The sequence below is a fragment of the Scyliorhinus torazame genome, chromosome 11 (genome assembly GCF_047496885.1).
Source record: "Scyliorhinus torazame isolate Kashiwa2021f chromosome 11, sScyTor2.1, whole genome shotgun sequence".
Lineage (NCBI taxonomy): Eukaryota > Metazoa > Chordata > Chondrichthyes > Carcharhiniformes > Scyliorhinidae > Scyliorhinus > Scyliorhinus torazame.
Genome location: NC_092717.1, coordinates 173,614,954 through 173,637,576, shown reverse-complemented (window position 1 = coordinate 173,637,576; position 22,623 = coordinate 173,614,954). Strand labels below are relative to the sequence as shown.

The following is a 22,623-nucleotide window of genomic DNA, read 5'->3' as shown; positions in this document are numbered from 1 at the left end:
GATTGTCGGGCATGGAAGTTGTAATGTGCGATTAACCCATGACTGGTTCTGCACAGTTACTGCTTGTAGTTGAAAGATCACGGCCGGGATTCTCCAATCCTGCGGCCAAGTTCTGACGCTGGCGTGAAAAGTGGCGCGATCCACTCCGGCGTCAACGGGCCTCACCTGGCAGGAATCCTCCCCTTCCCAGGGCGCTAGTACGGCGCTGGAGTGGGCTCCGCAGCTCTGGCGCCCGAAAGCCGGTGCGCCACAGTCGGCACGGGTTCGCGCATTTGCGCCACAGCCAGCGTGAGTTTGCGCATGCGTGGCATGGCCGGCACGAGTTTGCGCATGCGCGTGGGTTCCCGTCTCTGCGCCGGCCCCTGGGCAATATGGCGGAGCCCTTCAGGGCCCCAGCGCGGAGGAACATAGGCCCCCACGGAACCAGATCGTCCGGCGATCGGTAGGCTCCGATCGCGGGCCAGGCCACCATGGAGGCCCCCCCGGGGTCGGATCCCCCGCCCCTCCCCACCAGGACGGCCCCCGCAGATAGAACTCCGAGGTCCCGCCGGGTGGGACCATACGTAACCCACGCCGGCGGGACTCGGCTGAACTCGGCGGGTACTCATCCCGTCGAGGCCCAGAGAATCGCCAGGGGGGCCGCTTTCAACGGTCCACGAGCGGCGCATTGGCGATCCCGCGAGCGCCCGGAAATCGGCGCCAGAGAATCAGCGAGCCAGCGTCGTGGCGGCGTTTTATTGGCTTTTCTCATATTTATAAATAGTTGTTTCTTATATACATTACATTTTTCTTGCCCGCGCTAATTTGCTTTATTTTACAGAGTGGTTTGTTTTGTCCTTCATTTGACTAACTGTAAGTACATTTTGCGCGCTCCCCCCCCCCCCCCCCCCCCCCCCCCGGGTTACGCAGTCCTTTGGTTCTTCACTTTTTTTCCCCTGCCTTACTCCTCATAGAGGTTTACAACATGAAAACAGGCCCTTTGGCCCAACTTGTCCATGACGGCCAGTTTTTACCACAACGGAACTTTTGCTTGTCCATCAAATTTCCTGTCTGGGATTCTCCCTTTTGGGGACTATGTCCCCACGCCCGCCGGAAAACGGACGAGAATCACTCCGGACTTTTTCCTCAAAAGTCCGGGGTGATCCTCTGTTTTCCAGGGGGCTAGCAGGGCCCGGCGTGCGTCCCACAGCTCTGGCTGCCGGTGGGGCCCTGCTGTCCAGACTGCATGGCCACGCATGCGCACGGCGGCCGCAAGCGGGTCCACGGGCGCCGCCGACATGGCGGAGCCACACAGCGGGCCTGCGCAAAGCAAGGTAGGTCCCTCCCAGATCGCGATGGCCCGCCGATCGTTGGCCCCCAATCACGGGTCTGGCCACCGCTGAGGACCCTCCCGGAGTCAGATTCCTCCCGCCCCCCCACCAGGACCGCCACCGCGGCCGCGGGTCCGAGCTCCCACTGGGTGGTACCAGATGTAAACCACACAGGCGGGAGTTCAGCCGGTTGCCCGTGGAGAATCGCGGTGGAGTCCTGTTTCAGCGGCTCCCGACCGGTGCCTTGGTGACCGCAGGGGAGCGATTGGCGCCGATTCTCCGGCCCCCGGCGTCGGAGCGGTGTGGCGGGAATTTCCCATGACCCCAGTGATTCTCCGGCCCAGCGCGGGCTCGGAGAATCCCAGCCCCTATTCCTAAAATATACATTACTACACGATTGCAAGAGTTTTAACTGGGCCTGGACTAAATATGGTGCCTTAGGCACCATTTATTAAGTTTAATTAATCTTACTTTTGAATAGATGATATTTGTCACTACTGAGGTGGCCAAGGTCTTCGGATAAGTACGAAAACATAATCCTCCTGTCTAGAATCAAAAGCAGTGCTTGTGTTAGTTCAGTTTATTGTAGGTTCTTTCAGGTTTGTTCCTTAACTGAGCATATTATTCTAAATATTCATTTCCTGAATGAAAACAAACACTTAAAATTGCAATAGAACAAAAAATAAAATAGATTTCCGGGAGCGTGGCCTCGATCTCTGTGGCAGCTTCGACATTCCTAGACAGCGCCGGTGGGGAAAACGGTTGACCTGGGAAGGGAGCGCCTGCGGGGCACGTCGGTGGGTGGGGGGGCCTAGAAGGGGCCGGCGGAAGGACTGATCCTCCTGTAAGGTGCACTGGTGCGAGGGAGGGTGGGACTGGTGGCTGGGGTGTGCGTGGGGCTCCGGCGGGTGCCAGGTCTCGTAGGGAGAACGTATCTAGTCGGCCGTCGGGGTGCGTCACGTAGGCGTATTGGGGGTTAGCGTGGAGAAGATGGACCCTCTCGACCAACGGGTCCGACTTGTGCGCCCGCACGTGTTTTCGGAGCAGGATGGGTCCGGGAGCTTTTACTGTTATGCAGATGATGTTACTGGTGTACAATATTTAAGTATGCGTGAGTACAATTGACAATGTAATTTTGCCTATTTTGCAGCTTTCTAATCCATCTGTTGGTGCACCATCTGAATACTGAGAAAGACATAAACATTCCCGCTATAAGTTACAACAGTGCATAATACATTTCTCAACTCATTTTAGAAGATCTTTTGCTTACCAAAACATTTGACTTGCAGTCACAGGATTGTGTGGTTGTGATGAATGTTTCATGACATCTGATGCAGCTGATAGGAAGAGTAAGAACATTAAAAATTATTTTAAGAAAATACGCTGAGCCCAGCTTTGCACTGCCAACCTCACCAGCAGCCATCCCCTCCCCCCAGTCCTTGCTGCACTGGAAAAGCACTACATCAAATTTAAGTTGCTAATTGTCCAAAGCTCTATTGCAAAAATCCATACTTCAGATAATTCACAAACATGCATTCAGTCATTTTTAATGCCAACAGAAAGACCCTGGTGCACGATCAATGACCACTAAAGCGAGGTTGTAGTCCAACTGAAGGCTTTAATAAGCTAGATATTTCCCCCAGCAGCTCAGGTACAGAATGAAGGCTGCTGGGGCGGCACGGGTTCTTATACCCCGCCTTGCAGGACGGAGCTACCATACCGCTTGACCAATAGGAAACATACAATATCTACCAATGGTGTTCTAGCATTGCCAGGTACCGTAATACCTCTACACAGACTACTACATTCACCCCCTGTTAAGCGGGGGGTGGTGGCCTGATATCACAACATGGTAACGTGGTAGAAATTATAGTTATGGAGGTACCGTAATACCTCCATACAGCATTTTGTAACTATTTACAATTCTATTAACTATTTATAATTTATGATTCATAATTAACTATACACTTTAAAATTAAGCAATCAGTCGATCGGGGGCCCTGGTCGTCCTCTGTGATCGTCGAAGCTTAGGTGGTGACTCCGGTGGAGGCTCGGGTGTCTGTGACTCCGGGAGCGTGGCCTCAATCTCTGTGGCAGCTTCGACATTCCTAGAGAGCGCTGGTGGGGAAAACGGTTGACCTGGGAAGGGAGCGCCTGCGGGGTGCGTCGGTGGGTGGGGGGGCGTAGACGGGGCCGGCAGAAGGACCGATCCTCCTGTAAGGTGCACTGGTGGGAGGGAGGGTGGGACTGGTGGCTGGGGTGTGCGTAGGGCTCCGGCGGGTGCCAGGTCTCATAGGGAGAACGTATCTAGTCGGCCGTCGGGGTACGCCACGTAGGCGTATTGGGGGTTAGCGTGGAGAAGATGGACCCTCTCGACCAACGGGTCCGACTTGTGCGCCCGCACGTGTTTTCGGAGCAGGATAGGTCCGGGAGCTGCCAGCCAGGCCGGGAGTGAGGTCCCAGAGGAGGACTTCCTGAGGAAGACAAGGAGACATTCGTGAGGTGTTTGGTTGGTTGTGGTACAAAGCAGTGGAGTGGAGGGCATCCGGGAGGACTTCCTGCCAGCGGGAGACTGGGAGATTCCTGGACCATATGGCCAGTAGGACGGTCTTCCAGACCATTCCGTCCTCCATCTCTACCTGTCTGTTACCCCGGGGGTTGTAACTGGTCGTCCTGCTCGAGGCGATGCCCGTGCTGAGCAGGAATTATCACTATGTATGTAAGCGGGGAACCCGAACAGTGCAAAGATGCTATGGAGGGCCTTGATGATGGTGGTTGCGGTCATGTCGGGGCAGGGGATGGCGAATGGGGACCGGGAGTACTCGTCAATCATGTTCAGGAAGTACGTGTTACGGTTGGTGGAGGGGCGGGGGCCATTGAAGTCCATGCTGAGGCGTTCAAAGGGACGGGAAGCCTTTATCAGGTGCGCTTTCTCTGGCCAGTAGAAGTGCGGTTTGCACTCCGTGCAGATTTGGCAGTCCCTGGTGGCTGTCCTGACCTCCTCGATGGAGTAGGGCAGGTGTGGTAATACCAGGTATTGTGGTACCTGAGAGGTGGATGACCATTGGCTAGACCCAGGAGTCTACCATTGGCCGATGTACATAGCTCCGCCCTGAGAGGCGGAGTATAAGAACCAATGCCGTCCCAGCAGCCTTCACTTTCTGTATCGAAGCTGCTGGGGAATAGTTCCGGCAGATTAAAGCCTATTAGTTATGACTCACCTTGTCTTGAGAGTAATTGATTGCGCATCAATTTAATCTGCTACAACCTCAGTGAAAGGATGGATCTCCGTATCAAACCGGAGTGCCTTCAGCTCAGCCCCCACGTGGACAACTCTGCTGCTATCTTTAAACATCGGCTGGCGTGCTTTAAGGGCTACCTCGACACGGCCGCCGACACCCCCACGGAAAGACAAAAAATGCACCTTCTACGCTCGTGGTCAGCCCTGGGGTCTACCCTCTGATTGAGGAGGCGGAGAATTATGCTGCGGCGATCGAACCGCTAGAAGGACACTATATCCGCCCTGTGAACCAGGTCTACGCTCGTCACCTGCTGGCGACTAGGAGGCAAAGCCCCGAGGAAATGTTGGAAGACTTCTACCGGGCGCTGCTGGTGCTGGGCCGAAACTGTGGCTGCCCGCCAGTTTCGGGGAACGAGCACACGGAACTTTTGATCAGGGATGCTTTCGTGGCAGGTATGACTTCCCCCGACATCCGCCGCAGGCTCCTAGAAATGGACACTCTTGGACTGACTGAGGCACAGGCCCTGGCGGGGTCCATGGACGTTGCGTATAAAAACGCGCTGGCTTTTGCTCCCAGACGGGCGGCGGACCCCTGGGCTGCGTGGCACCCCTCTGCGGCAGCCCCTCAGACTTTTCCCCTGACCCCGCAAGCCTCCGTGGCGAGACTGCCCGGTATCGTCGCAGGACAACGCTGTTTCTTCTGCGGGCAGGCAAATCATTCCCGCCCGCGCTGTCCGGCCTGCACCACCACCTGCAAAGGGTGCGGCAAGAAGGGCCACTATGTCGGGGTCTGCCAGGACCGTGCCGTGGCAGCGGTCTCCAGCGACTATCGGCAGCCCCCTTTTCAGGCCCCGGCCGTCCTAAGCCCACCGCCACCCCCCTATCCTCAGGCCGCGTGCGATCTGCGGCCGTGGCCATTTTGCCCCCCGGCCACCACGCTGGATGGGTGGGCGCCGCCATTTGTCCCTCACCGCCGCCATCTTCTTTGTTCCTGGACTCCATGTGCGACCCATGGCTGACGCCATCTTGGATGAGGCCTCAGGCCCCCAGTACAGCCGACTACACGCTGCCCGACCAGAACTCAAACTCTCAATTACTTCAGCTGGCCTCGGTGACTCTGGACCAGAGTCGGCCCCGGACGTTTGCGAAAGCTACAACGACGATCTCCATCAACGGCCACGTGACGTCATGCTTGATCGACTCCGGGAGCACGGAGAGCTTTGTTCACCCCGACACGGTAAGGCGCTGTTCTCTTGTCACCCATCCCGTTAACCAAAGGATCTCCCTGGCCTCCGGGTCACACGCGGTGGAGATAAAGGGGTTCTGCCTAGCGAACCTCACGCTCCAAGGCCAGGAATTCCACAATTTCCACCTATACGTCCTGCCGCACCTCTGCGCAGCCACCCTCCTTGGGCTGGATTTCCAGTGCCATCTGCAAAGCCTGACCTTTAAATTCAGCGGCCCTATTCCCCCCCCTTACTGTCTGCGGCCTCGCGATCCTTAAGGTCGACCCGCCTTCCCTGTTTGCGAACCTCACCCCGGATTGCAAACCCGTCGCCACCAGGAGCAGACGGTACAGTACCCAGGAACGGACCTTCATCAGGTCAGAGGTCCAAAGGCTGCTGAGGGAAGGGGTCATCGAAGCAAGTAACAGCCCCTGGAGAGCTCAAGTAGTGGTGATAAAGACCAGGGAGAAACACAGGATGGTCATTGACTACAGCCAGACCATCAACAGATTTACGCAGCTGGATGCGTATCCTCTCCCCGTATAGCCGACCTGGTGAACAGGATCGCACAATACAAGGTTTTCTCCACGGTGGATCTCAAGTCTGCCAACCACCAGCTACCCCTCCGTCATGGGGACCGCCAGTACACTGCCTTCGAAGCAGACAGGCGGCTCTATCACTTTTTAAGGGTTCCCTTCGGTGTCACGAACGGGGCCTTGGTCTTCCAGCGAGAGATGGACCGAATGGTCGACCGGTACGGCTTACGCACAACATTCCCGTATCTTGATAACTGGCCATGACCAGCAGGACCACAACACCAACCTCTGAAAATTTCTCCAGACCGCGAATATCCTTAATCTGACTTACAATAAGGATAAATGCGTGTTTAGCACCGACCGGCTAGCCATTCTAGGCTACGTAGTGCGAAGTGGAGTCGTAGGCCCCGACCCTGAGCGCATGTGCCCCCTTATGGAGTTCCCCCTCCCTCACTGCCCCAAGGACTTAAAGCGCTGCCTCGGCTACTTCAGCTATTATGCACAGTGGGTCCCCAATTACGCCGACAAGGCTCGACCCCTGATCCAGTCCACAACGTTCCCCCTGTCGACAGAGGCTTGCCAGGCCTTATGCCGCATCAAGGCAGAAATTGCTAAAGCCACGATGCGCGCCATCGACGAGTCCCTCCCCTTCCAGGTTGAGAGCGATGCGTCCGACGGAGCTCTGGCGGCCACCCTCAACCAAACGGGCAGGCCCGTGGCTTTCTTCTCCCGCACTCTCCATGCTTCTGAAATTCACCACTCCTCGGTCGAAAAGGAGGCCCAGGCCATAGTAGAAGCTGTGCGATACTGGAGGCATTACCTGGCCGGCAGGAGATTCACTCTCCTCACGGACCAACGGTCGGTTGCCTTCGTGTTCGATAATGCGCAGCGGGGCAAGATTAAGAACGACAAGATCTTGCGGTGGAGGATCAAACTCTCCACCTACAATTACGAGATCTTGTACTGTCCCGGGAAGCTGAACGAGCCTCCTGATGCCCTGTCCCGCGGCACTTGTGCCACCGCACAAGTGGACCGCCTCTGAGCCCTCCACGAGGACCTCTGCCACCTGGGGGTCACTCGCCTCTGTCATTTTATCAAGACCCGCAACCTGCCCTACTCCATCGAGGAGATCAGGTCTGTCACCAGGGACTGCCAAATCTGCGCGGAGTGCAAGCCGCACCTCTACCGGCCAGAGAGAGCACATCTGATAAAGGCTTCCCGTCCCTTTGAACGCCTCAGCATGGATTTCAAAGGCCCCCTCCCCTCCACCGACCGCAACACGTACTTCCTGAACGTGATTGACGAGTACTCCCGGTTCCCATTCGCCATCCCCTGCCCGGACATGACCACAACCATCGTCGTCAAGGCCCTCCAGGGCATCTTTACACTGTTCGGTTTCCCCGCATACATTCACAGTGATAGGGGGTCCTCCCTCAGGAGTGACGAACTGCGTCAATTCCTGCTCAGCAAGGGCATCGCCTCGAGCAGGATGACCAGTTACAACCCCTGGGGAAGCGGGCAGGTTGAGAGGGAGAACGGCACGGTCTGGAAGACCGTCCTGCTGGCCCTACGGTCCAGGAATCTCACAGTCTCCCGCTGGCAGGAAGTCCTCCCTGTCGCCCTGCATTCCATCCGGTCGCTGCTCTGTACTACCACAAATCAGACACCTCATGAACGTCTCCTTGTTTTCCCCAGGAAGTCCTCCTCCGGGACCTCGCTCCCAACCTGGCTAGCGACACCCAGGCCCATCCTGCTTCGGAAACATGTGAGGGCGCACAAGTCGGACCCGTTGGTCGAGAGGGTCCACCTGCTGCACGGCAACCCCCAGTACGCCGATGTAGCGTTCCCGGATGACCGCCAAGACACGGTCTCCCTTCGGGACCTGGCGCCCGCAGGAGCCCCACGCACCCCCACACCAGTGCCCCCACCCCCACTGTCCCCGCAACACCTGACCGGAGGGTCAGTACTCGCGCCGCCCCTGCCTCGGCCCGAAACAGCACCGATGCCCCCTACAGGCGCCCCCCGTCCTGCCTACTTTTCGCCCCAACAGCGCCGCCTAGGGGTGACGAAGCTGCCTGGGAGGACGACACCACGTTCCTGGAATCGCAACCACCGGGACCCTCATCAGGATCACCACCGAAGCCCAGACGCTCCAGAAGGACGACCAGGCCAGTCGATCGACTGATTGCTGCACCATGAACACTTTGCTATTACCCTCGACATCACGGCACCTCAATACCTGGTCCTACCATGCGAAAGGCGACATTAACGCTGGCCATCACCCCGCCGGATTCTTTTTTAACAGGGGGTGAATGTGGTAATACCAGGTATTGCGGTACCCGAGAGATGGATGACCATTGGCTAGACCCAGGAGTCTACCATTGGCCGATGTACATAGCTCCGCCCTGAGAAGCGGAGTATAAGAACCAATGCCGTCCCAGCAGCCTTCACTTTCTGTATCAAAGCTGCTGTGGAATAGTTCTAGCAGATTAAAGCCTGTTAGTTATGACTCACCTTGTCTTGAGAGTAATTGTTGCGCATCAGCAGGTTGCGGGTCTTGATAAAGTGGAAAAAGCGAGTGACCCCCGGGTGGCAGAGGTCCTCGTGGAGGGCTCGGAGGTGGTCCATTTGTGCGTTGGCACATGTGCCGTGGGACAGGGCATCAGGAGGCTCATTTAGCTTCCCGGGACGATACTCGCAGTTGTAGGTGGAGAGTTCGATCCTCCACCGCAAGATCTTATCGTTTTTTATCTTGCCCCACTGTGCATTATCGAACATGAAAGCAGCCGACCGTTGGTCAGTGAGAAGTGAATCTCCTGCCGGCCAGGTAATGCTTCCAATGTCGCACAGCTTCTACTATGGCCTGGGCCTCCTTTTCGTCTGAGGAGTGGAGGATTTCGGAAGCATGGAGGGTAGATCATAGAACATAGAACATTACAGCGCAGTACAGGCCCTTCGGCCCTCGATGTTGCGCCGACCTGTGAAACCACTCTAAAGCCCATCTACACTATTCCCTTATCATCCATATGACTATCCGATGACCATTTGAATGCCCTTAGTGTTGGCGAGTCCACTACTGTTGCAGGCAGGGCATTCCACGCCCTTACTACTCTCTGAGTAAAGAACCTACCTCTGACATCTGTCCTATATCTATCTCCGCTCAATTTAAAGCTCTGTCCCCTCGTGCTAGACATCACTATCCGAGGAAAAAGGCTCTCACTGTCCACCCTATCCAATCCTCTGATCATCTTGTATGCCTCAATTAAGTCACCTCTTAACCTTGTTCTAACGAAAACAGCCTCAAGTCCCTCAGCCTTTCCTCATAAGATCTTCCCTCCATACCAGGCAATATTCTGGTAAATCTCCTCTGCACCCTTTCCAATGCTTCCACATCCTTCCTATAATGCGGTGACCAGAATTACACGCAATACTCCAAATGCTGCTGCACCAGAGTTTTGTACAGCTGCAACATGACCTCATGGCTCCGAAACTCAATCCCTCTACCAATAAAAGCTAACACACCATACGCCTTCTTAACAACCCTCTCAACCTGGGTGGCAACTTTCAGGGATCTATGTACATGGACACCGAGATCTCTCTGCTCATCCACACTGCCAAGAATCTTACCATTAGCCCAGTACTTTGTCTTCCTGTTATTCCTTCCAAAATGAATCACGTCACACTTTTCTGCATTAAACTCCATTTGCCACCTCTCAGCCCAGCGCTGCAGCTTATCTATGTCCCTCTGTAACTTGTGACATCCTTCCGCACTGTCCACAACTCCACCGACTTTAGTGTCATCTGCAAATTTACTCACCCATCCTTCTACGCCCTCCTCCAGGTCATTTATAAAAATGACAAACAGCAGTGGCCCCAAAACAGATCTTTGTGGTACACCACTAATAACTGGACTCCAGTCTGAACATTTCCCACCAACCACCACCCTTTGTCTTCTTCCAGCTAGCCAATTTCTGATCCAAACTGCGAAATCACCCTGAATCCCATGCCTCCGTATTTTCTGCAGTAGCCTACCGCGGGGAATCTTATCAAACGCTTTACTGAAATCCATATACACCACATCAACTGCTTTACCCTCATCTACCTGTTTGGTCACCTTCTCAAAGAACTCAATAAGGTTTGTGAGGCACGACCTACCCTTCACAAAACCGTGTTGACTACCTCTAATCAAATTATTCCTTTCCAGATGATTATACATCCTATTTATTATAAACCTTTCCACGATTTTGCCCACAACAGAAGTAAGGCTCACTGGTCTATAGATACCGGGGTTGTCTCTACTCCCCTTCTTGAACAAGGGGACAACATTTGCTATCCTCCAGTCTTCTGGCACTATTCCTGTAGACAAAGATGACTTAAAGATCAAAGCCAGAGGCTCAGCAATCTCCTCCGTAGCCTCCCAAAGAATCCTAGGATAAATCCCACCTGGCCCAGGGGACTTATCTATTTTCACACTTTCCAGAATTGCTAATACCTCCTCCATATGAACCTCAAGCCCATCTAGTCTAGTAGCCTGAATCTCAGTATTCTCTTCGACAACACTATCTTTTTCCTGTGTGAATACTGACGAAAAATACTCATTTAGCACCTCTCCCATCTCCTCGGACTCCAGGCACAACTTCCCGCTACTGTCCTTGACTGGCCCTACTCTTACTCTAGTCATTCTTTTATTCCTGACATATCTATCGAAAGCTTTAGGGTTATCCTTGATCCTACCTGCCAAAGACTTCTCATGTCCCCTCCTGGCTCTTCTTAGCTCTCTCTTTAGGTCATTCCGAGCTAACTTGTAACTCTCGAGCGCCCTAACTGAACCTTCATGTCTCATCTTTCCATAAGCCTCCTTCTTCCTCTTGACAAGTGTTTCGACTGCTGTAGTAAACCACGGTTCCCTTGCTCGACCACTTCCTCCCTGCCTGACAGGTACATACTTATCAAGGACACGCAGTAGCAGTAGCTGTAAGTGAGAAGAAGGCCACGCGTCTGCCCGCTTGGTTGAGGGTGGCCGCCAGAGCTACGTCAGACGCGCCGCTCTCGATCTGGAAGGGGAGGGACTCATCAATGGCGTGCACCGTGGCCTTTGCAATGTCTGCTTTGATGCGGCTGAAGGCCTGGCGGGCCTTTATCGACAGGGGAAAAGCTGTGGATTGGATCAGGGGACGGGCCTTGGCCGCATAGTTGGGGACCTACTGGGCGTAGTAACTGAAAAACCCTAGGCAGTGCTTCAGGGCCTTGGAGCAGTGAGGGAGGGGGAACTCCATAAGGGGACGCATGTGTTCAGGGTCGGGGCCTATAACTCCATTTTGCACTACGTAGCTGAGGATGGCTAGGCGGTCGATGCTAAACACGCATTTATCCATGTTATATGTAAGGTTAAGGATCTTTGCGGTCTGGAGGAATTTTCGGAAGTTGGTATTGTGGTCCTGCTGGTCGTGGCCGCAGATGGTGACATTATTGAGATACGGGAATGTTGCCTGTAAACCGTACCGGTCAACAAGCCGCCCATCTGCCTTGAAGGCAGTGTATTTGCGATCACTAGTGCGGATGGGGAGCTGGTGGTAGGCGGACTTAAGATCCACCGTGGAGAAGACCTTGTAATGCGCGATCCTGTTTACCAGGTCAGATATGTGGGGGAGAGGGTACGCATCCAGCTGCGTAAACCTGTTGATGGTTTGACTGTAGTCGATGACCATCTTTGCTTCTCCCCGGTCTTTACCACCACTACTTGAGCTCTCCAGGGACTGTGGCGAGCTTCAATGATTCCTTCCCTCAGGAGCCTTTGGACCTGTGACCTAATAAAGATCCGATCCTGGGCACTGTACCGTCTGCTCCTGGTGGCGACGGGTTTGCAATCCGGGGTGAGGTTCGCAAACAGGGAAGGCGGAGCGACCTTGAGGGTCGCGAGGCCGCAGACAGTGAGGAGGGGTATAGGGCCTCCGAATTTGAAAGTTAGACTTTGGAGATTACACTGGAAGTCTAAACTAGGAGTGTGGCCGCGCAGAGGTGGGGAAGGACGTAGAGCCGGTAATTTTTAAACTCTCTTCCCTGGACTGTGAGGTTTGCTACACAAAACCCCTTTATCTCTACTGAGTGGGAACCGGAGGCCAGGGAAATTTTTTGATTAACGGGGTGGACGAGGAGAGAACAGCGCCTTACCGTGTTGGGGTGTATGAAGCTCTCCGTGCTCCCAGAGTCGATTAAGCAGGACGTCTCGTGCCCGTTGATTAGTACTGTTGTTGTAGCAGTTGAGAGTGTTCGAGGCCGGGACTGATCCAGGGTCACCGAGGCTAATCTTAGCAGTTGAGTGTTCTCTTCGGGGGGTGTGCGGTCAGCCGAGCAGGGGTCCTGGGTGTCCATCCAAGATGGTGACTCCCATTGGTCGCACATGGCTGGGGATGCACAAAATGGCGGCGCGGGACAAGATGGCGGCGCCTGGGGGCCCTGGAGTAGGAAGATGGCGGCGCCTGCTGGCCGCACGGGGACCGTGGAGAGGTTTGTGGTGGCGGTCCGCATTCGCCGCCGGAGACAGCGGCGACTTCACGGGCCTGGCATACCACCACGAAGTGGCCCTTTTTACCGCACCCCTTGCAGGTGGATGCGCGGGCCGGGCAGCGTGCCGGGAGTGCTTGGCCTGCCCGCAAAAGTAGCAGCAGGCCCCCCAGGGTTGCCAGGCCACCTTGCAGCACAAGCTTGGGGGGGATGGGGGACGTCTCGGAGTCGGCTGCGGAGGGGTTCCACGCTGCCCAAGGGGCTGCCGCGCAGTCGGGAACGTAAGCGCGGGCGTTTCTGGAGGCCACATCCAGGGAGCCTGCAAGGGCCCGTGCTTCCTTGAGGCCTAGGGTGTCTTTTTCCAGCAATCGCTGGCGGATTTGGGAGGACAGCATACCTGCCACGAAAGGGTCCTGGATCAAGAGTTCTGTGTGGTCGCTCGCCGAAACTTGCGGGCAGCTGCAGTTTCTCCCCAACACCAGGAGCTCACGGTAAAATTCTTCCAACGATTCCCCAGGGATTTGTCGCCTCGTTGCTACCAGATGTCAGGTGTAGACCTGGTTTACCGGGCAAATATAATGTCCTTTTAGCAGCTCTATTGCTGCATCGAAGTCTTCCGCGTCCTCGATGAGCGGTAAATTTCCGGGCTCACCCTCGAGTGCAGGACTTGCATTTTCTGTTCTCCCGTGAGTGTGTTTTCGGCCGTTCCGAGATATCCTTTAAAACACGCCAGCCAGTGCTTGAAGATTGTCGCTCGGTTCGCCGTGTGGGGGCTGAGTTGCAGACACTCCTGCTTGATTCGGAGCTCCATCCTTTTAAATCTAGCTTATTAAATTGATGCACGATCAATGACCACTAAAGCGAGGTTGTAGTCCAACTGAAGGCTTTATTAAGCTAGATGTTTCCCCAGCAGCTCAGGTACAGAATGAAGGTTGCTGGGGCGGCACGGGCTTTTATACCCCCGCCTTGCAGGCGGAGCTACCATACCGCTTGACCAATAGGAAACATACAATATCTACCAATGGTGTTCCAGCATTACCATGTACCGTAATACCTCTACACAGAGTACCACAGACCCATTACAAAATTAAGAGTAATTGCCTTTTCTAGTGAGTTCAAAACAAATTACTTGGGAACCTTTGAGCCGATAAACAATTGAAATTCAATAGATCAAAACACAAAGTAGAGTAAATAGCAACTTACTGGGTGAGTGGGAAACCTGGAGCTGCTAGGAAGGAATTGATGAGAGGGCCACCATGCTCAACTGACAAGCACACCCTCATGTTGTTTTTTTCATATGCCATGTTGTAAATGCTAGCTGGTTTAGCACACTGGGCTAAATATCTGGCTTTTAAAGCAGACCAAGGCAGGCCAGCAGCACAGTTCAATTCCCGTACCAGCCTCCCCGAACAGGGGGCGGAATGTGGCGACTAGGGGCTTTTCACAGTAACTTCATTTGAAGCCTACTTGTGACAATAAGCGATTTTCATTTCATTTCATTTCCTTCCGGTGACGGAGATGTGCTGAGTAGTCGCACATCACGTGGCTCTCTTCCTATAAACATGTAAATCAGTTTTTTTACTCAAAATAACTCGCTAAAACAGGGGAGAAAGTATCCCCGCACCCTATCAAACAACAATATGAACGAAGATGCCGAACAACAGCAACTTCAGAGGCTGCAAAGAGATGAGAAATGGGAAAAGCCAGAAGCAAATGGACGAGCCGATGGATGCACGAAGCGACGGCCACGCCAGAACAAGAAGGACCGGCTCACCACACATGGAGCCCCCCCTCACCAGAGGGTGGATGGAGGATGTTCCTCTCCAGGGAACTAAGCGAGCATAGAGAGGAGACAAAGGTCTTTATCTAGTCTGTGGTCAGGGTGGCGGTCGCGGAGGTTCTGACGACCATGTTGGTGGCCTGGACAAGGCGCAGAAGCGATTGGATGCCCAGGCGAACATCATAAATTAACTAGAAAAGGCCTCAAACCAGGCGACCTGATCACCACCCTGGAGAAAGAAATAACGAACTTGGTCGCAATGCAGGGGAGTCTGAGGGGGAAGATAGAGGATCAGTAGAACCTTTCATGGTGCCACAACTTAAGGATCGTGGGCCTGCCGGACTATATGGGCTAGATGCTGGCAAATATGGTGGGAAGGGATAGCTTCCCCAACCTGACAGAAATAGACCGAGCCCACTCGTCGCTCCGCGCAAGACCCAAGGCTGGAGAGCAGCCGAGGGTGATAATCGCTAACATGCACATGTACCAGGACTGGGAAATAATCCTGTGCTGGGCAAGACAGACAAGAAATTGTAACTGGGAAGGTCACTGGATTAGGATCTACCAGGACATTGGGGCTGACCTGGCCAAGTGTCAGGCAGAGTTCAACAGGGCAAAGGCAGCCCTGTACAAAAACAGTGTAAAATTTGGGATACAGTACCTGGCCAAACTCTGGGTCACATTCCAAGACAGGGAGCACTTCTTCACAGCCCCTGTGGATGCGGACAAATTTGTCCTAGAAAACGGGCTGGAAGCACAGCGGCAGGGACAGCGATGAAAAGAGCACCCGAAGAAACTTTATTTATTTACTTAACCAACTCGAAAGACACTTTGAACGGGATTGCATTGCCTCGCTTTGAGGACTGGAGCTACTGTGTAGGAAGGAAAGGGCGAGGGCAGCAGAACACAGGAAAGGGTGAGGGGAACGGCAGGATGGGAGAACGGATAGCAGTCGGACTGTAGATATATAGCCAACCTGGGAGGGGGGGCCACCACACTAGCACCAGGAAGCAGGGGCGAGAGAGGGGCCACGGAATGCACATCACTAACAGGGGGACAACTAGGGTAAGAAATGGGGTGAAAGGAACATGGACAGCAACAGGAAGGCAGGGGAGGACGGGGGAAGAAAGAACAATGAGGGAAACATAGGAACAAGGGTAGTAAAGACATTAGGCTGACTACAACACGCCACACTTGGCAACTTGGAACACAAAGGCACTGCAAGCAATCACTTTGGAGGGTCCCTAAACAAAGCTAAACCCCAGAGTGCAGGGGCTCATCCACATGGCGTACACTAAACAAAGGGAAACCCCAGAGCGCAAGGGCCCGGCCTCATGGGGAACACGGTGACCGTAGCCATTTCGGATGGCCCCCTAACAAAGGGAAACCCTGGAGTGCAGGAGCGCAGCCACTAAGTAAGTATGGTTGATCCTGCAAGATGGGGGGGGGGGGGGGGGTAGAAGACGACAGGAAACCCCCCCATCAGGATAGTCACCTGGAACATTAGGAGTTAATGGCCCAGTGACAAGATCCAAAGTCTTCGCCCACCTAAAAAGTATGAAAGCCGATATAGTCTTCCTCCAAGAGACGCACCTGAGGGAGAAGGACCGACTGCGGGTAAGGAAGGGCTGGGTGGGACAGGCCTACTATTCCTATTACGTGATGAGGGCCGGGGCTGTAGCCATACTGCTAAATAAGAGGACGGTGTTTACTGTGGCAAGGACAGTTATGGACCCAGGGGGACGGTACGTCATGGTGAGCGGCGTCCTGGGCAGGACACCGATGGTCCTGGTTAACCTGTACGCTCCCAACTGGGACGGCATGAAGTTTATTTTATCATAGAATTTACAGTGCAGAAGGAGGCCATTCGGCCCATCGAGTTTGCACCGACTCTTGGAAAGAGCACCCTACCCAAGGTCAACACCTACGCCCTATCCCCATAACCCAGTAACCCCACCCAACACTAAGGGCAATTTTGGACACTAAGGGCAATTTATCATGGCTAATCCACCTAACCTGCACATCTTTGGACTGTGGGAGGAAACCGGAGCACCCGGAGGAAACCCACGCACACACGGGGAGGATGTGCAGACTCCGCACAGACAGTGACCCAAGCCGGAATCGAACCTGGGACCCTGGAGCTGTGAAGCAATTGTGCTATCCACAATGCTACCGTGCTGCCCTTTAAAAAAGGTCATGCCGGAAAGCCCTGACATTGACACGCAGCGATTTATCATGGGGGGGGGGACTTCAACTGTGTACAGGACCCATGGACAGACAGGGCGAAGTCCAAAATGGGAATACCTGCAACATAGCGAAAGAACTCGTCATATTCATGAAGCAAATAGGGGCAGTGGACCCTTGGCGGTTCACCCACCCAGGGGAGAATGAGTTCTCATTCTCCTTCTAGGTACACAATGTATATACACAGGTCAACTTCTTTGTTGTGGGGAATCAATGCTTCCAGGGCTAGTAAGAGCGGAATACTCTGCGATTGTAATCTCTGACAACACTCCACATTACGTGGATGTGAGGTTGGAAACGGGCTGTGCCCAACGTTCCCCATGGAGGTTGGACATGGCCTCCCGGAAGATAAGGCCTTCTGTGAGAAAATATCATACACCATGGACAAGTATATTACTAATGACCAGAATGGAGAGGTTACTTATTGCCTACAAAGCACGTAGAGATAGGGAAGAGAGAATCCTGCTCGGCTGGTGATCAGCAACACTGCAGACTGTCTGTCCGACCTGTTGGAATTTCTCCAGATGGGGAAAATTAAATTCACCATCCGGGGGTCGGAAGAGGGCTTCCACATTCACACAGTTGTTCCAGGACCTGTTTGTAGCCAATAGTCAATAAGGCGGAGGGAGGGAGTGGGGAGCCATAGTAAAACAATGGACACAAACAAAAAATGAGCGGAGGTGGAAGAGGAGGGGGGAGGGGGGGGGGGGGGGGAAATAAAGAGGCATGGAGTCCAACCATGTCCAACACGTAACGAGAAACACGGCGACACGCCACCCCAATAGGAATAGGATAAAAGACCCAACGAGGGAAGGCCAGACGACTAGAAGGGGAGGGGGGGCAGGAGGAGGGGGGAGAGGGAAGCAAGGGATCCAACTAAAACTCAGCGCCTACTGGAAAACAAAAAACAGGAAACTGTAACCGATATTGATAACAAAAGACAACCGATGTACATTTTTGTTCCGGTGTAAGTTCACACTCATCTTTGCTCTGTGTAATATGAAAAACTGTTAATATAAGCATTTTTTTTTAAATTGCTAGCTCACAGTGGCATGCTGTCAGAAATGGCAAGAGTACAGCAGTAGCATGGTTAGAGATTGTTAGATATTCATGTGCCGCAGTCTTCCAAAACACGTCCAAAGACTCTTCTCCAAACTTCAGCTTCATTGTGCGATGCATCTGCAGCTCTGCATACTTCTCTTTTTCTTTTTATGTCAGCTTTTGTGGTGACTCAGAAGAATGTGAAATAAAAGGATCATGTATCCAGTTTTGTACATTTGTAGAGGGGAAGTAGCATTCGAGCTTCTCTTGCAGTATTTTGAGATGTTTGATTACAAGATGTACGCCGTGACAGCTGCATCTACTACTGATGATGTTAGTGGAAACATCCCAAATGAACCCCCTGGTACTGTCTCTTGCCAAAGACCCAGTTTTGACTTGTAACCTTGAAGTTTATCTGTGATGGGCAGGATCGTCACATTCTTCCCTTGCATTCTAGTACCCAGCTCATTCAGATGGCAGAAAATGAATGCGAGATATGCCAGCTTAGCCCATCAGTAATTATCAGATAGTGACTCTTTATAAGGCAGTTCATGCATTGTTGAAAACTCTTTTATCAGTTCTCTCCAGAACTCATGACCATGGGAGAGAACCTTCCCCCGCGATAATTATCGTACTTTGATGTGTAAGAATAAACTCTGGTGTTCGGCCCCCATCTCTGAACACAAAATAGTGAACAAATGTGATTTCAATGGCTGTGATTTTATGTAATTCCTGATTTTCATGGCTTTCTCTAAAACAGCAGCTAACTCTGGTGGCAGTGTTTTGGCTACAAGAGCTTAACAGCGGAGGATGCAATGGCAGATTTGAATGTCAGGATTTTGCTCTTACACCTTACTGACGAATCCTTTAACTTTCCCCATTATGGAGTCTGATCTGTCAGTGCAAATGCGTGGCCCAGGTAACTTTGTTTTCCTTCAAGCATCTGTAATCAAAAATATTTCCTCACCAGTCATCTGACTCAGTAGCTCCTTACAAGGTAACACCAATATATCGAAGACTGGCCAGCAGCTGGCAGTGTCCGCTTATCGGTGGAATCGTCAATCTGCAAAGTAAACTTCCCACTCGTCACTAACTTCTCCTGCAGCTCCTCCTTGATATTAGCTGGCATATCAATTCACTGTCTAACTGTATTAGCGGAGAATGGAATTTTGTCGATCTCCTTTGCAGCATCAGCTCCCAACATCACACTTTTTTGCATGCAGGCATAATTAAGATTTCGGCAATGATTTTACTACAAGCTCAGCCACCAGATAAGTCTCTTGAGTTATTTACGATACCCACACACGCTCCATCAGATGTTGGGTCTGCTTCATGTTTTGTTGCTTAAAGCGTTTGAATTACTGAATGCCTTTGTTTGCAAGAGATGGATATTTTGTCTGCAAATGGTGTTTTAACTTACTTGGGACCATCGTAGCCTTTGCCAGCTTCTCTCTACAAATGAGGCATGCAGGCAAGTGGCAAGCTGCATCTCCTTTCCATGAACATCAAAAGGCCAGAGAGCTCTCACTATGCTGTCTCTGAACATTTCTCACTTTTTTGGGGGGGAGATTCAGGGGCGAAATTCTCCGTTATTGGCGGAAAGTCCGCCGATCGGCGCAAAAAACGGCGCAAATCCGACTTGCGTCACGTCGGAAAAATGGGTCGATAGTCTCCGGCCCGAAATGGGCTAGCAGCGACGTAACGGGATCCGCGCTTGCGCAGTGGTTCACGCCGTGCAGCGTCATACGCGCTGCACGGCGTGACGGCTCATAAGGCCGCGCTGCTCCCCCCCACCTGACCGGAACACCCGACCGCAACACCCGACTGGATGGCTGGCCGTCGCTCAGCCCCGAGGTTCGAATCACGCGATGTGGAGGCGCTCCTGGACGCGGTGGAGCAGAGGAGGGACGCCCTGTATCCCGGGCACGGCCGCAGAGTTGCCCCACGCCACAGCCGGCGTCTGTGGAGGGAAGTGGCAGAGGCCGTCACCGCTGTGGCCCTGACACCACGGACAGGCACCCAGTGCCACAAGAAGGTGAACGACCTCGTTAGAGCAGGCAGGGTGAGCCTCCCCCATATCCCCCCTTCCCCATATCCCCCCTCCCCATATCCCCCCTCCCCCATATCCCCCCTCCCCCATATCCTCCCTCCCCCATATCCCCCCTCCCCCATATCCCCATATCCCCCCTCCCCCATATCCCCATATCCCCCCTCCACTATATCCCACATATCCCCCCCTCCCCCATATCCCCCCTCCCCCATATCCCCCATATTCCCCCTCCCCATATCCCCACCTCCCCCATATCCCCCTCCCCCATATCCCCCCTCCCCCATATCCCCCTCCCCATATCCCCCCTCCCCCATATCCCCCCTCCCCCATATCCCCCCTCCCCCCCCATATCCCCCCCTCCTTCATATCCCCCCTCCCCCATCCCCCATATCCCCCCTCCCCCATATCCCCAAGTGAATCCATCCCTAACCTTAACCTCTGCAATGCACGCGCAACCGATGGCGTGCATTCATATACCTGCCTAACTCTGTTGCCTTTTACCCCTGCCCCCCCCCCCCCCACAGGAGAAGCACGCACACAACAATAGGGAGCATGTGAGGACTGGAGGAGGGCCCGCTGATGAGAGGCCACTGACCGTACACGAGGGAAGGGCCCTGGAACTGGCTGGCGGACCTGAGGACCGGGATGTTGCTGATGCAGAGGTCGGGGGCGTACTAGCGAGTGAGCCACCGACAGCCCGTCCCCATATCCCCCCTCCCCTATATCCCCCACCCCCGTATCACCTGATCACTGCCTGATGTCTAACCATGCATGCTTCATTGTGTATCGCAGGACCAAACGTCCAGGCACCCATCCCCGCAGATACAGACCGCCCGCAGGATGCCCCTCGGAGACCACGGGAGACGGAGAGACCCGCACCCTCCAGCATGCGACGCCCGCAGGATGCCCCTCGGAGACCACAGGAGACGGAGAGACCCGCACCCTCCAGCATGCGACGCCCACAGGATGCCCCTCGGAGACCACAGGAGACGGAGAGACCCGCACCTTCCAGCATGTGACGCCAGCAGGATGCCCCTCGGAGACCACAGGAGACGGAGAGACCCGCACCCTCCAGCATGCGACGCCCGCAGGATGCCCCTCGGAGACCACGGGAGACGGAGAGACCCGGACCCTCCAGCATGCGACGCCCGCAGGATGCCCCTCGCACACCACGGGAGACGGAGAGACCTGGAACTACAGGGAGACGACACCCCCGTCACGTGCGGGAGCGACCACCCAGCGACGAGGGGGGCAGCCACAGGCCCCCGTCACATCCGAGCCAGGACACCACCATCCAGGACACCACTACCCAGGACACCATTACCCAGGACACCACTACCCAGGACACCCCTACCCGGGACAGCACTACCAGGAAGACGAAATACCGGACAGGGACTCAGAGTGGATGGGTGGAGACGAACCCCCACCCCAAAGTGCCATGGACTCAGAGTGGGACGAAGAGCACGACACAACGCCACTGCTGTCACCAACACCCTCCACCATCGCAGAAACACTCATCACGGTTGGGCACTTTAGTGATGAGGCGTCTGGTACACTCACTGGTGCGCACAACACAGCCGTCCCGGTACAGCAGGTGGAGGTAGGAGCAGCAGAGGGACCGGGCGGTCGGAGGGCAGCCCAGCCCAAGCGAACATCTGCCGCCCAGATGGATCCCGGGTTCCTGCAGTTACCACACCCACACATAGATCCGATGCAACCACCGACCCGGAGACGAGCGAAGAGGGTGACGGGCGGCTTGCGGCGGCTGCGGTCGCAGGTGGAGGAGTCCACCCGCGTCCAGGAGCTGGGAGTGGTGCCGGTCATGCGTGCCACCCAGGCCGACACCGCACGGGTGGCGTCCGCGGTGGAGGCAATGGGTGCGACGGTGTCAGACATGGGGAACGGTTTGCGAGGCCTGGGGCCTTCCGTGCAGGCGGCGTCTGTGGCCCAGGAAATGGCTGCCCTCTCACAGGAGGCCATGAGCCAGTGCCAGCGCCAGATGGCAGAGGCGCTCAACGCCATAGCCCAGTCTCTGCAGGCCATGGCCCAGTCTCAGGAGGCCATGGCCCAGTCTCTGCAGGCCATCGCTGAGGGCATCGGCGCCAGTGGCCATGTGCGAGCCGGCGTCGCACTGTCACAGACAGGGTTTGCCAACCCCCTGGGCTCCATGGCTGCAAACCTGCAGACCCCTGTCGATACCAGCATGGGCCTCCAGGACTGGCAGCGCCAGATGTCGGGGGGGGCATCGGATGGCCAGTCCGTTTGCATCCCCCACCCATGTAGAGGCCTGGGGGCCATCGGGCACCCCGAGGGAGGAGGAGGTGGTGTGGTCCGTCCTGGCTCCCTCTGTAGGGGAGGTCCCGGTACACCGCGACACCTCGGACTCCCCCCCTTCCGTCCCAGGTGCATCGGGTGGGCAACGGGCAGGACAGGCTGGCAGCTCGCCATCCCAGTCGCCCGGGCCGCAGCCTGGCCCATCTAGGCCAGGACGCCCCAGGAAACGGCCGCCAAAGGGATCCAGTGTCAGAGGGCAGGAATCACAGGAGTCCACCTCCAGTTCTGCTGTACCGTTTGGGGAACCACGTAGACGTAGTCAAAGGGCCCGTAAGGCCAAACAATTAGACACTGAGTAAGTTGGCACGGGTGCAGGGCACAGATGAGTTTTAGGGGCTAGGGCACGTGCATGAACTC

The 22,623-nt window shown here is 54.7% G+C and overlaps 1 protein-coding gene across 1 annotated transcript in view; it reads right to left on the bottom strand.

The window, feature by feature from the left end:
- Positions 1 to 22,623, bottom strand: part of tmem67 (transmembrane protein 67) — a 439,599-nt gene that overhangs the window by 318,447 nt on the left and 98,529 nt on the right. The window contains exons 6-7 of the mRNA XM_072468028.1: positions 2,581 to 2,647; positions 1,782 to 1,856 (exon numbers count right to left, since the gene is read on the bottom strand). Coding sequence (XP_072324129.1) covers positions 1,782 to 1,856; positions 2,581 to 2,647 — 142 coding nt within the window. The remainder of the gene's footprint in view (positions 1 to 1,781; positions 1,857 to 2,580; positions 2,648 to 22,623) is intronic.